This window comes from Stegastes partitus, unplaced genomic scaffold, assembly GCF_000690725.1.
Source record: "Stegastes partitus isolate 25-593 unplaced genomic scaffold, Stegastes_partitus-1.0.2 Scaffold24, whole genome shotgun sequence".
NCBI classification, from domain to species: domain Eukaryota; kingdom Metazoa; phylum Chordata; class Actinopteri; family Pomacentridae; genus Stegastes; species Stegastes partitus.
In genome coordinates, this window is record NW_007577755.1 from 647,033 (window position 1) to 661,749 (window position 14,717).

The 14,717-nt window shown below is 42.8% G+C and overlaps 2 protein-coding genes across 2 annotated transcripts in view; one reads left to right on the top strand and one right to left on the bottom strand.

The window, feature by feature from the left end:
* Nucleotides 1-209: 209 nt before the first annotated feature.
* Nucleotides 210-8,419, top strand: rbm15 (RNA binding motif protein 15). The gene is made up of 2 exons (XM_008296290.1): nucleotides 210-6,117; nucleotides 8,146-8,419. Exon 1 carries the CDS (start codon nucleotides 290-292, stop codon nucleotides 2,840-2,842), a length of 2,553 nt encoding a protein of 850 aa, XP_008294512.1. The 5' UTR covers nucleotides 210-289; the 3' UTR covers nucleotides 2,843-6,117; nucleotides 8,146-8,419.
* A 2,100-nt stretch (nucleotides 8,420-10,519) lies between these two features.
* The window catches only part of slc16a4 (solute carrier family 16 member 4), a 14,632-nt gene continuing 10,434 nt past the window's right edge, over nucleotides 10,520-14,717 (bottom strand). Inside the window, exon 8 of the mRNA XM_008296366.1 lies at nucleotides 10,520-11,681. Within this exon, the coding sequence (XP_008294588.1) occupies nucleotides 11,473-11,681 (209 nt within the window). The 3' untranslated portion in view covers nucleotides 10,520-11,472. The remainder of the gene's footprint in view (nucleotides 11,682-14,717) is intronic.

Here is a 14,717-nt window from a genome sequence, read left to right on the forward strand (position 1 = left end):
TCCACTCAGTTCACATTAAAAAAAACACAGAAATAAACATCTTTTTTGTTTCTCAGTGGCTCAGTGGGTGATTGACATGCGCATTCAAGTTTTCCACCCACTTTTCAGCCAATCAGGAGGAAGGGGCGGGTCTTCACGCTAATCTTTACAAAATGGCGACTGTTGTTGTTTTGCCGCAGGGTCAGTGAATAAATCCGTTTTTCATTTCAATCATTTTCTGCACCCGTTTGCAGAAACAGCACTAAAAAAAAGGCCAAGGTCCCCGACGGTCGACTCCGAGTGGGCTGAGATGAAAGGTAAAGAGCGGTCGCCGATTAAAAAACGCTCCCGGGCCTTGGACGATATTCGAGACAGGGGAGGATGCCACCCGACCAGCAAGAAAATGGGGGCTCTGTCCGTTTCCAGCGGGAGTAATAATGGAAATAGTTCGACGAAGAGCGACGGCGGCTCGACGAGACGGAGCCTGCTCGGCGAGAAAAGAGACCGAGACTTTGACGGTCACAGTAGAACTGGAAATAATCACAGCTGTCAGTCTGCTGCTGCTAGCTCCGTCGGTAAAAACCACAACCTGAGCCTAACGCTGGATTTAGCCGCAGCGAGGACCACTTCACGGGGGGAGCAGCGCGTCCAGCCGCCCAGCGCCGAGAGTGAGTACAAAACGCTCAAAATCAGCGACCTCGGCACCCAGCTGAGCGACGAAGACATAGAGGACGGACTGTTTCATGAATTTAAGAAATTTGGAGACGTGAGCGTCAAGATAAGCCGCAGCAACGACGAGCGGATCGCGTTCGTGAATTTCAGGAAGCCGGAGGACGCCAGAGCGGCGAAGCACGCCAGGGGCCGGCTGGTGCTGTACGACCGGCCGCTGAAGATCGAGGCGGTCTACATCAACAGGAGGAGAAGCCGTTCCCCCGTGGAGAGAGACTTGTACGGTGCAGCTCAGAGCCATAGACATTTGCAGAGACCCCTCTCGCCCACTGGGCTCGGATACAGAGACTACCGGCTGCAGCAGCTGGCCCTGGGACGGCTGCCTCCTCCCCCACCGCCTCCTTTACCCAGAGAGCTGGAGCGGGACCGGGAGTTCGCCCTGTTTGAAGCCAGGGCACGGCCCGCTTTCATTGCAGAGCGAGCAGCTTTTCGCGAAGAGGATTTTATTTCTCCAGAAGATGACCAAAGAGCTAATAGGACGTTGTTTTTAGGCAACCTGGACATAACTGTTACAGAAGCAGACCTGAGGAGGGCTTTCGACCGGTTTGGGGTCATAACAGAAGTGGACATTAAGAGACCCACACGGGGGCAAACCAGCACATATGGATTTCTGAAATTTGAGAATCTTGATATGGCTCATCGTGCTAAGCTTAGTATGTCTGGCAAAATAGTGGGCCGCAACCCTATAAAGATAGGCTATGGGAAAGCTACACCCACCACACGCCTGTGGGTGGGTGGACTTGGACCCTGGGTTCCGTTAGCTGCACTAGCAAGAGAGTTTGATCGCTTTGGCACTATAAGGACCATTGACTATAGAAAGGGGGACACTTGGGCCTACATTCAGTATGAAAGTTTAGATGCTGCACAAGCAGCGTGCACACACATGAGGGGCTTCCCACTGGGAGGTCCAGAGAGAAGACTCAGAGTGGACTTTGCCGACACTGAACATCGCTACCAGCAGCAGTTTCTGCAGCCTCTCCCAATACCACCATTTGACATGGTGACTGAGTCATTTGTCCACCGTGCCACACCTGAACCTCTCAGGGTCAGGGAACGGACTCCACCGCCGCTTCACTTCAGGGAGAGGGAGCTCTTTCCCGGAACTGAGTGGCCCAACCCGGCTATTCGTGAACGGGTACGTGCCTCACCCTTTGAGCCTCTAGAACATTTGGAACGTGAGCGGCGGACTCGAGAGCCCTGGTCTTTGGAACGAGAGCTACAGGGCCGAGAACCTGCACGCAAGCGGCGTGTAATGGAGGACGGGCGTCATGTAGACCACTCTCCTGACAGCACTGAGAGGACAGTAAGGCGTAGACGTGCTTCTCCAGATGGCAGCCCTGGAGGCAGCAGCAGAGATGGAGGGCGCTTCAGTGACTCAGAACGCCCTATGAGGGGCGAGAGAGCCTCCCCAGCCCGAGAACGTCACACTAGCATGGAACGAGCAGGGGTTGAACGGAGGCTCAAAAGCCAGAGCCTCTCTGACAAAGGACCTTCAAGCAACATCATTTCAGTAGTTGGAGAGCGTAAGCGCAAAGCAGGCGATGGTGGCAAAGGGCCAGCCAAAAGAGAACGTTCTGAGAGCAGTTCCAAGGGAGGCCAGCCATCCAAGCCCGATGGAACAAAACTCAGTTTGGCCTGGCACGGCATGCTGCTACTGAAGAACAGCAACTTCCCAGCCAACATGCACCTGCTGGAGGGTGACCACAACGTAGCCAGCGACCTGCTTGTCGACAGCACAACCGGGAGGCAGGTGAGCGAGCTAAAGATCACGCAGCGTCTCCGTCTGGACCAACCCAAGCTCGACGAGGTGTCCCGGCGCATCAAGGTGGCAGGTCCCGGCGGCTATGCCATCCTCTTGGCAGTTCCTGGAGCCACCGAGGATACATCTTCATCCGACCCTGCAGCCTCAACCCAACGGCCGCTTCGCAACCTGGTGTCCTACCTCAACCAAAAACAAGCAGCTGGAGTCATCAGCCTGCCCGTGGGAGGAAGCAGAGATAAAGACAACACAGGGGTTCTTCATGCTTTCCCTCCCTGTGATTTCTCCCAGCAGTTCCTGGATTCCTCTGCCAAAGCTCTGGCAAAAAGTGAAGAGGACTATCTGGTCATGATTGTGGTTCGTGGAGCATCTTAAAAAAAAAAAAAAAAAAAATCACAATACACTAAGTTCAAGTGGAATAAAAAAAAAATCTGCTGTATGTCAGTAACTATTGCATGCTGTGTGTTCTGCATCATGGGGTACACTAGTATGGTTCTTGAGTGTTTGTATGTTGCCATGTAATCCACTAAAAGGACAAACAGTGCCCTCCCGTAAAACTAAAAGGGTGTGTGTTTTTGAAATTCCTTTTTTAAAAGGGTGTATGAATTGTTCACAGAGTCATAAACCTGCAGTGAGTCAGCCAGAATTCTGTAAAATGGTTAAATTTAAGCAGTATTTGAGGAATTTCAAGTTGAGTCAGTTCAATTCCAGTTTAAACTCTGAACAGACAAGTCATACAAGAAATTCTTTGCTTCATTTACCGGTTAAAAATGTTAACTGTCCAATTGTACGAGAACAAAGAAACAAAAAAATAGGAATGGAAGGAGTGGACACAATAACACCTCCGTTACAACAAAGCCACAAACAACGACAGTGTTCACTACAAACAGAAAAGCTTAAAAAAAAAGAAGTCCCGTTTGTTTCTGGGCTAGTACTATTATATTGTACTGTACAGGTGGTTTTATTGTGTCAGTCTCCTTTCAAGGTATTTACACAAAGGAAAGATTTCCTTTCTCAAAGCTTTGAATTACAGTGCAATAATATGTTGACTATTATCACTTTTTGATGGATGGAGACAAACGTGAGCATGACAGTTATGAATTGAAGGTATTCATCAAAGGTGTAGTGAATGGAGAAAAGAACCTTGGTAATATTTTGAAGGTCAAAGCATCGCACAACTCTCCTCCAGTGAACCACACTCCCATTTACTAAATGATGTCCTATGTCAAATATATTCCTGTGCTTGCAAGGTAGCTTAAAAAAAAAAAAGAAGCCAGATGAGTGGAGTGTGTTTGTACTGAAAAGAATTGTGCGATGCCTTTTAGTTTTGATGCAGCTCACTCTGACCTGCCTGTGTGCAGTGTCAAAGTTGGAAAATGTAAAGATCTACATTTAAAAGTTCTCTAGACGCAGGTCAAACGTTTCAGTTACTGATCCCTCTTAAAAGGTTACACGTTCTGTTCAGGTTCATTGTTTGGATTTTGCGTGTGTTTGTATTGTGTTCCTCAGACTTTGAACACCAAATTGCAAGATAGACAATGAAGTCAGTTTGTGTCCACTGGTAAAACTAAATTGTCATGTCAACTCTGTGTGGAATGCCGAATACTAACTGGTATGATTTTTTTTTTTTTGCCCAGGGAACAGCCCATAACACAATAGCATAGTGAAGCAAATACTAACACCTTTTTTTTCATAATTTTTACTTCAAATTTTATTTTGTGCATCCCTACCTTAGAAATGGTTGTGCAATGTGATCGACGACAAACTACATTAGTAACAGATAAAGAAGCTTAGAGGACTTTGTGTTATTTGACATTCTGTTTGATTATTTCCCTGAAAACCAGTAGGTCCACCAAGAATAATATTCAAAATCAGTACAATGCTGGTACAATGTAACGAACCTGCTATTTGTTCAGTAAGTAGGTCTGTGCAGTTTTAGACTTTTAGAGGTACCTTAACAGTTAATAACTTAAATTTTAGAGGGCTAAATTTGCCAGTATTTCACTCATGCTTGCCAACATTTCCCCCCAAGGCCTACTTACCCTGTTTTGTTTTGCCATCATATGTTTTGTCATGCAGTAGTAACCCACCGTGAATTATAATTTGCTGAGTTTTGGTTTAATATGTATTGAAAACAGTCATGTGGGAAAACTGTTGTACGTGTGAACATCACACCCAACTGCAACTTTGGACTCCTGAGGAGACGAGCGCAGAGCCGAAAAACCTCTGCAGAGAAGGCAACCTAGTGTTTGTGAGTCCTCACTGATGAGGCAGCTTTTAAGTTGTGTAGCCCATCTGCACCTGTGATGACTTCTGTTTTAAATGGAAAATTGAGCAATGTACACTTTGATGTCATGGGAAAGGAAAATCCGTAGAGCCCGTGCGAACCTGTTCACATACCTGCAAGTGCGTTTGGGCACTTAATGTGACCGATTATCAATAAATTGTTCATTTGAAGGGAAACATGTTTCTTCGATGGAAGTGAATTGAAGAAACAAGCTGCCATACCTTATTGTGTTTCGAAGGAGTTGTCACTTGAAATTTTGTTCCCGCACACAAGAAGGGGGAGACGATTTGCAGTGTGTTTAGCACCGGTGAAGAGAGACCCCTGTTTCGTGCGAGGATCGCTGTTTGCATACAGGCCAGTTCTGACCTCCTAAGTTGCCCGTCATACATTACTTCCTCCCTCATGATCCCCTGTTATGTCCTCAACTGTTCCTGTTGGCATGCGAACACCTGTTCAGGATGGAGGAGCCTCAGCTGCCCCTTGTTTACAGCCAGAGTCCAGTTTGCAGTGTGACACAGTGGCAGATGCATTCAGCGGGGCAGTTTGTGGAATCGAGGGCCGGAGCAAACAGCAGCAGCACATGCCAGTATCCTGTTGTTTCCTGCGGCCGTTACTCAAAAGGTTTCACGTGCATTGTTCCCGGTTCTGAATAGGAGGCGAGGGAAGCTCATCGCCGGCCGTCACACACTCCGCTCGGGAGATTGTGGGTGACAGCGCACTGAAATTTCCATAGCACCTACACTTTAAGCTGTCTCCCTGCCGAGGCCAAGCTGAACCACTGGGCTGATTTGTCTTTATTGTACTTTGCCCAGTTATGATTTGGTTTGACTTAATGATTGTATCAGGGAAGAGGATTGGCCCGAGCCTGAGCTAGGAATATTGTTGACCCCTGTCTTTGTCCTCTCCTCTGATTGAACCCTCTCCGAGGAGACGAGCGAAGAAGCGTGTTTGCTTTCCCGAAGCTGCACTGTGTCGTCATCTGAGGTCTGCTGCGGCATGGAAATGAAATGCAAACAGGCCAAAATTGTTTACCCTTTTTGACGTCGCTGGAAGGAATCCACGCTGCGGACCTCACCCACCCCCAGATTCTTCTAGGAGACTTGTTTATTTTTCCTTTTATAAGTTTAAAGCCACGTTACACAGCAAAGAAAGTTTTCCACTTGCTCCTGCCATCCATTTTAGCCATAGCAGTATGAAAACAAACGCTGTGTCCTGTGATGAGAAGGACGCCTTGCTTCGCCAGAGAAACATTGCCATCTTGAGGACCATGGAGCACCTGCTTTCCTCCCTTGCAGCGAAACCACCTGACACCCAGGACGGAGCTGGTATCACTCTACAATTGCTGTTCAGAGACAGCATGATGGTGAGTAAGGTGAACAAGTGCAGCCTGCCAGGTCTGTGTCGGTGGCTTAGGCAGCAGTGGTGAGTATAAAGTGTCCACACCACACGTTCTACAATTTACAATTACACATGCAAAATGGTACACTCTGGTTTTCAGACAAAGTAGTGACTGAGGTTTTTTTTTTTTTCATGACAATTGGCACTAATCCCAAAGGCCAGGCTAAGAAAATACAGCCCACGTTATTATATTGCATATAGTGTTGCTTTGACCAGCTAAACAAAATGATTAGCCACAAAAAGTGATTTTTTTTAAAGTCAAATTTCTACTTTTTTGCTAACATGCACATTTTGAGATGTTTGTTTACATTATTTGCACAATTTATGTGAAATGTTAATAGAAATGAGTTTTTACAGATGTGCTGCGACGATCAGACTTCTTGTTGCATTAGATTGAAAAAAAACCCCAACTGAACATTTACTTGTGTCTGTTTAGTAAAGATGTTAGACTAATTTGGGATTAATACAAGTCACTTTAAGTTCTGTCATGTCACTGATGGAAGGACAAAAAGCCAGAATCTGCAGGCAAAGTTAATGTGAGCAAACTGTGGTGTAGATTCAGTGATAAAGTCTTAATTCGTTCATGGCAGAGCAAACAATGTTTTCAAAAACAGCTGGTAAATGAAGTACTTAGACTTAAGTTATGTACTCAATACATTTTTTAAGTACTCCACTTGAGTATTACTATTACTGAATACCTATACTCCTCTACAGTTAACAAATATTTGATTTCTTTGAACTTCACTACATTTATTTGATGCCTTTTACCTTCTGGATACTGTGTTGATTCTGATTAGTAATACTAATTAAAACACAATGTTGTATCAGAGGTTAAGATAAGAGATCACTGTTAATCCTGGGGAGCAGAAAGTGAATTAATTTAGCTTCATCTTCCCTGTTGAAACAGGATTTAAACATCACTGCATGATTAATCACAACCGCCGGTTCAGACCACTGTCATACCTTCTAAGACTCCACAGCTCCTGGTCGTCGACGATGTTATTGATTATGCAAAAACAAAGCTTTTATTAGATTATAACGCCCAGCTCAGGAAATGGACAGTATTGATTGACTGGGAAACCTCAACCCTACGAATCCAACGCGTAACAATCGAAGTCTAGCATGTACAAATACGATCAATGTGGCCGATACTTGACTTTGTAATCTGGCAGCGGGTCGTTTACTGATGCTAGTTCTACTTTTTGCTCTGCTGCTGGTGGATTCAGGCCACAGAGTCAAATAACAGGAAATTAAAAGCAGTGAGACATTCGGCTTTACGTTCACTCCTCAATGTATTGATGTGACTTGACTCGTCAGGCGCTAATGGAGCAGCAACGTGATGCTTGTTACAGTGTTTTAAAATGGTTTCATCAAAAATAGTATAATTCCAATTTAAGGAAGATAGATCCATGCATTTTTTTTGGACAAACACTTGATTATTTTAGTCATTGATTTTTGGCTAGTTTCTGTTTCCATGTACAGGGAAAAGCCTAAAAAAATCTAGCAAAATGAAACACTGAAGTTTATCATTACAATAGACTGACTGCAGTATGGTCAACGTGCCACAAGTTATCTCATTTTGTGCTGTTAGTTTTAATAAGACACCTTCACTAGATCACTATTTGTATTTGCAAAAATAGTGATCTAGTGAAGGTGTCTTAAAATTCAAATGTATTTGCTAAAATGTGTCTAGTTCTGGTGCAGACTACTTAGCTCAGGTTGAGACGTATTCTAATATCCTGGTTCCTGCATTACTGTGAAAAAGATCATCTGATTTACTGGAAATGGCAATAAAAGCCACAAAATGTACACTTTTACACATTCATGCTTATTGTATAAATGGTTAATTTCAATATTGTCATCATACTAATGAGCTTTTAAATATTTCAAAACACTTACTTGCACTAATGACTTTCTTTTTCACCTCTGATTCTGGAAGCTTTCAAACTACTGACGTCAAGATTAAACATACATGTCTGTGTTTCCTCTACAGTGTTTCCCTGAACTGCAGTTTGTTCCCAGGACACTGAACAGACCATCAGGTGTCGTCTACTGTAAGTAACCAGTTTGTTTTTATGAGCATTAACACACAGCACATTAACAATGTGAGATCACATTAATGTGGAGCACTTTAAAACGAATTACACGAACGCTGTAACAAGCTTTTGTGCGGTTTGCTTTATAACCAAAGATGAGAGTGAATGTAATGATAAACATGAATCATTTTGTTTATTAAGTGATGTGTCAATAAAATATGTTCAATTTGTTACAACTTGTGGTTTCTTGGCCTCCTATTAGTGCCGTTTTATTTCTCTGAGTTGTCTGAATCACACAACAACAGGCTGAGTCACACATCAGTTTATTACAGCTGACCTGCGAACTGTTACAAGAACCAACTCTACGGGCTTGGAACAGAATATCTATGATTGGTTAAGCATTTTCTCTAAAGTCAATCAGTTAACAAATCCAGGAGCCAGAGAAGTGACAAAACAGTGCTTCAGCCGTTAATGCATTCGCTGCAACAGAAACAGAAGATCAAATGCCATTAAAGAGCACTCAGCCATTCATCAGCCGTGTTTGAGACAAAAGAACATTAAAAAAAAATTACTCCGAGATATTGCTCAAGCATACAGAAGTAAAATGATCCCAACCCAAATCTACCTTTAAAGCATCACATAGTTTTTCATAAAAGATTTATTATGGTACAAAATATTCAGTGGCCCTAAATCACAAAAGCATGAATGCAGCTCAGGAGCCAAAAGAGCTTTTGTGCATGACTGTCGTTATAGAAACAATACAAAGAGCCTTGCTCAGTATTGTGAAAGCGAGCTGAGGGGGAATAATTTGGTACTAATTGAGACAGCATTCTTTGAGTAGAAGCCTTCTTCTGCCACAAGAGGGCAGCATAACAAAGCAAATGTCCATCGCTAGGTTTTGGACTGTGCTTAATCAAGACTGATCGAATAACTGATGGTGGTTTAAGTTACACACATTGTCCACATTGTTTCTACTAGTTCTAAGCTTCAAGTTGTAGGTAGGTTTCTAATGTGATCTTTGGCTGACATTACTGGAAAGTTAGTAAAAGATACATCACCTTGTAAGGCAAACAGTGGTGAAAAACAAGGAATCCACTGAAAACACAAATAATCTCTACAATATAAAAAAGATTCGACAAACCAACAGACTCCCATGTATAAACACAACATCATTATAAGTTGCACTGCCATGAACTGGCTGCCTGCAGGCACTGTAGAGTCTGGTTTTAAACAGCCCACTTGGGTTACATGTTCAACGTCACTCCATCAACACAGGTTGGTCAGAGCGTTACAGACACACGAGAACACTTAATCACACACAATAGCGTAGAAAACCCTGCTGTTCAACCCAACTGCCATCAAAATATGTAGAAAACCTCAACTAAACAGGCCTTTTTATGTTCAGGAGCTGGTGTATTTGCTAGAGTTAAAATGTGTGCGTGTTAATCCGAAGAAAAAAAAATCTGTCTGTGTGCACTTGCATAGAACAGCTCAGAAACGATGAGCTTGATGTGACCATTGCCAAGTTGAAGGTGTCAAGAAAAACATTTAAATGTGTCTCATCCCACAAAAAGATGAATTATAGTCGTAGTATTTAAAAAGGTCACAACTGAGGGTTTGATTGAATAAATCAAGGGAAGAGAGAAGATTAACAGTTGTGACTTGTGCAGAAGATCGCAGGTGCAATCACTGTAAACTGGTTAAAACGTCTTAAAGCGAAAGGAAGCGAAGTGTCAGCTGGATTTAAAGCACTGAAATGGTTTGAATTGCAATTAGAAGTGAAAGGAGCTGAGGTGTTCAAGTGTCAGAGCTGAAAGCAGAAGAATCTTCATTTACGAAAGACATTAATAGCAGCCAACTAAGTGTTGGCGTGGACGTAGTGACAGCGGCCGAGTGTCGGTTTAAAAACAGTCATTTCAAGAGTAAAATCAGCTGAAGTGTCAGTTTACTTTTACGTGCTGAAAGCAGTTTAAATGTCAGTTTAAAAATAAGATGTGAATGCTGGAATGTCAGCAGATGCATTTGCTGCTAAAAGCATCCGAACTGTCAGTTGATGTGCAAAAGCAGGTTTGCTTTGAGTGAAAGAAATGAAAGAGAGAAGCCTCAGTCGAACTTCCTCCTGTCCTTAAATCGCTCAAAATGATAACTTCTGGTCTCTAAAAAGCATCAAACGTCTACTGTGTGACTCTGTAAGAATTATGAAAAACTGAGCTAAAGTACAAAGTGTAGGAGAAAATACAGGGTTGAAGAGGAACAGAGGTTATTAAAAGACAACAGGAACATTCAGCAGGTTTGTTTCGATGAGAAAAAAGCTTAAAAGAGGGAGAGTATTAAAAAATCTTAACAGATTTAAGTTTAAAGATTGAATTGTGTGTCCATATGAAAGTATGCTGCAACAGTTGGCAGACCAGAAAGCGTTCATAATAGAATAATAAAGATATAAAATACAAGAATATCCGTGTGCGTCGCTGAAAGTGAGTATACCCGTTAAATGCTAGCACATGCCTACAATAGTTACATGTTTTTTGTTTTTTTTTCTGTTACTGATACTACTGGAGCAATCACGGCTTTTTGGCATTGTATAACAGATTACACATGGTGTCATGAACAGGCTGTAATTATGTGGTTGCTCGGTATCTCAACTATCTTGGCAGTTAAAGGTAAGAGAAGAATGTCATGCAGCATAATTACAACTTGGCCCAAAGTGCATATCAGTGAGTACAGGTTTTACAGATACAGGTAAAGGCTTCCCAAGACATCAGGTGGAAATGTACGTCTTCGTGGATATGTGCTTCTGTTTATGTCGTCGCAGAAAAACTAGTAGCGGACTGGATCTCGAGATCGACTGCATAGCTCAGTTCCGAGCAGTATGGACACCACTGCAGAGTCAGTGGAGTTTTGTTGTCGCACTGGGACCCGGAGTTGGTTTATCTTTCAATAAGTTATGGTTAATATGTGTGCTGAGCATCGGTTTTCTCAGTTCTGATGCACGAACCTCTGATAAGAACAAGAACAGGGGGTAAAGTATGTCATAGAACTCTAAAATTTTGGCTTTTGTAAAGGTTCAGTATGAACTTCTATTCACCAGCGTCCCGGCTATCGTATGTTCTTAGACGTCATGTTGCTGCGGTCACAACCGCCTGTTCCTCGGGCGCGTGTTGCGCTCCTGCTGAAACCAATGGTCAAGGTCCCGACTTTAAGCTGGAGTCCGAGGTCCGAGGTATGCAGGCCTGTGGTCATGAGCATGTTGGTTCAAGATCGAAGGCCTTCCCCGGATTTCATTCCTACACAGCGCCGTTCTGCAAGCGGTCAGGGGTGAAGCAGCCATTGGTCTTACAGCTGCTTTCCGCCGTCTTGGCGCAGGACAGTTTCTGCCGGGCCTTCCAGCGCTGAGCCAGCGGCTCCATGAACAGGGAGAGGGAGGACAGCAGGTAGCAGAGGCCAGCCAGGTAGAAAGAACAGTCGTACGTCTGAGTGTAGTCGTACAGGAACCCTGCGAAACACAAAACACCAAAGGAACACTTTAAGAAGTGTGGGGAACACACTGAGCATGTTTACTTTAGGGTAGCATAACTTTACTTGTACATCATGCTGGGAAAAGCTGGGCGAACCAGATGGAAGTGCTACCATGGGGTGTTCAAACAGCACATAGTTCATGTCTGTAGATACAGTTTTAACCCTACTCAGGACTTTCATGTTGCCATATGTAGAAGGTCTTTCAGGGTCCATTGGACTCCAAGAAAGAATACGAGCAAAATATTTGTTGGTATTCATTATAGACTTTTATTCTCTGTTAAATACATTTTCTGATAAGTTGACATATTTTTGGTTCACAAATGTCCCTCTTTTTATATTTTTAAAAAAAATCCTCAAAAAAAAAACAAAAAACAATACCTGTCACCTAAACCAAATAGTCTGGGGTCCAAAAGACCCCAATATCCTGAATAGGGTTTAGACCTGAAGTTGACATTGTTTTAATTTCCGTGACACAGGCACAAAATTAAGTGGGATAAAATGATTTGGAAACATGAAAAAAGACAATTATGATTTTAGTTCTTGCATCATCCTGCTGTTTGTTGATAAGAAAACGAAACAATGATGCATTAGAAGTGAGGAAAAATGTGACAAAATGAGCCTTGACTCCTTACTTTATGTAATTTCCCAGGTTTCTCCCCATATATCTATGATACGTGCACAGTTGAATAAAAGCTAAAATGCCAACAACAACAAAAAAAGATTTAGAAAGTAATAGATCAACACTTTCTGATGTGGCACCCTTTATAAGGTGTTTTCTGTTGTATTTTCTAATGGGTTCTGGGTAACTAACTTATAAAGACATTAGATACAACTTATCCATTTAATGTGCAATATTTTACTATCATGTGTAATATGACTTATTTCTTCATTATTATTGCCACACAGTAAAATGTGAAAAGTTGATCTTACTTAAACAAATCTAGAAAATCAATTGCACTCAAAAAAGGTGAGTAAATATACCCACTAGTCTTAAATTCAGTTTATTTCATATCTACTTGTAAAGTTTACTTAAAAATTAGCTGTGTTTACTTAATTTTGTGAACTTCAAAATAGCAAGTATAATGAACTTGATCTTTCCAAGTGTTAGAACCTTAAATAATAATAATAATTGATCAGATTTATATGGCGCTTTTCTAGACACTCAAAGACACTTTACACTGTCCATTATTCTTTCACACACATTCATTCCAGTGGTGGTAGCTATGATTGTAGCCACAGCTGCCCTGGGGCAGACTGACAGAGGCGTGGCTACCATTCTGCCCCTCCAACCACCACCTCACACAATCCATTCATACGCATTCATACCGTGGGTGAAGTGTCTTGCCTGAGGATGCAACAACCATGACACAGGTTAAAGGGCGGAATCGCCAACCGATCATTGACCGACCTGCTCTACCACCTGAGCCACAGTAAAGTTTCTGGAAACTTCTCCTGCACTTCTCTACTGCACATGTGCACTGCTGAGCTCGGTGTTCAGTCCAGGAACAGAACGTTTCAAGTCCAGTTTACTCAAGTATGATTAGTTTTATAACTCTTTAAGGAAAAATGAGTACATCCTCACAGTCCATGAGCTAAATGAACGGCACAATGAGAAATAAGTAACGTGCACTAATCTGATTCAAGTAAGCATTGGTATTACGTTTTAGAGTGCAGGGTTACTTTTTACTCTTCTCGTCTTATTTTAGCTGACTTGTTGTATTTCAGTAATGTATCAGACTAATTCCTGCATTTACTCTCATGTTATTTCATTTTGTTTTTTCTGAGCAATATCTGACACAAGAAATTTCTCTGGGATCAGTAATGTTTTATCTCATTTTATCCTATTTTATCTGATCAACCCTCAAATAAAAATGTTTTTTGAGAAAGTGGTCCTGAAACTTCCTAACACATTTGTTTCTGAGGACAATTTCAGTGAAGTGAGGACTCACATTTTCAGCATGCCTTCACCATGAGCTACACCTTCTGTGTTCCTGTCTTACTATTTGTCATCTTCACATGAGCCGCTTTGTTTCAAACAGGTCGGTGTGAATGAGACGGGACCAAAACAGGTCTGATCACGTTTCAGCCGCTGCTCAGACCATTGACAGTTGGTGATCCTGCCCATAAGTATTGGATAAACGGGGGATGTTATCGTGCCCTGTGGCCTGAAGGAGCCCACGGTTTGACAAACGTCAGTTTTCTTGCTTGAACAGCGGGGATGGTAAACAGAACCACATGCTATTTCCGTACCTCTCTAAAGGGGGTCATTAGTCATGTTTCAACCCCCAAAATCCATAAGCTCCTCCGAGGGGATTGCTCAACACAGTGGGCAGGGATCATGTCAGCAGGTTCAAGGGCCTCATTCACTTTAACTGGGGCCAAATGTTACCAATTAGGACAAAGAGAAGTTATTTTTCCTAAAAGCACCTCCTCGCATATTTGAAGACAAAAAGCCTTGGTGAGGATATGTGTTTACCATCGTGCAACTGGTTCAGTTCACGCACCAGTTCAGGAGGGACGCAGATGACTGGTATTGATGGTATTTTTAAGCTGACCTGGAGAAGACTTAGTTCATTAGAGGGAACCTGATGGAACAAAAACACTGTAACAAAAAACTGATCCCAGATTAGAAGCAGCTCTCTAACACTAACAAAGGCAATCTGCCATCGGTTAAACAGACTGAGTCAAACCTGTCATGAATACAGTGTTGTTATTTCAGGGGTTTGACTCGACTTGCTTGTAGGCAAGATGAAATTTGACCCACTAACCTGCGTATACATTTCCCTCTAAGCAAACCCAAAATTCCAGTACGCCTTGAGCACGGCCCTAACTTTAGGTTGTTTTTCTCTCGTGAGTTTCGGTTTTCACACTCTGCAGTGACTGGCAGGCAGACACACACACACACACACACACACACACACACACACACACACACACACACACACACACACACAAAAAGAGAGAACAGAGTACCAGGGGCACGAAAAGCCTGTCAACCCCTTTTACTGATTCT

Bases quoted from the DNA above. Each gene is read 5' to 3' on its own strand.
- rbm15 (XM_008296290.1), top strand. From the start codon at position 290: ATGAAAGGTAAAGAGCGGTCGCCGATTAAAAAACGCTCCCGGGCCTTG.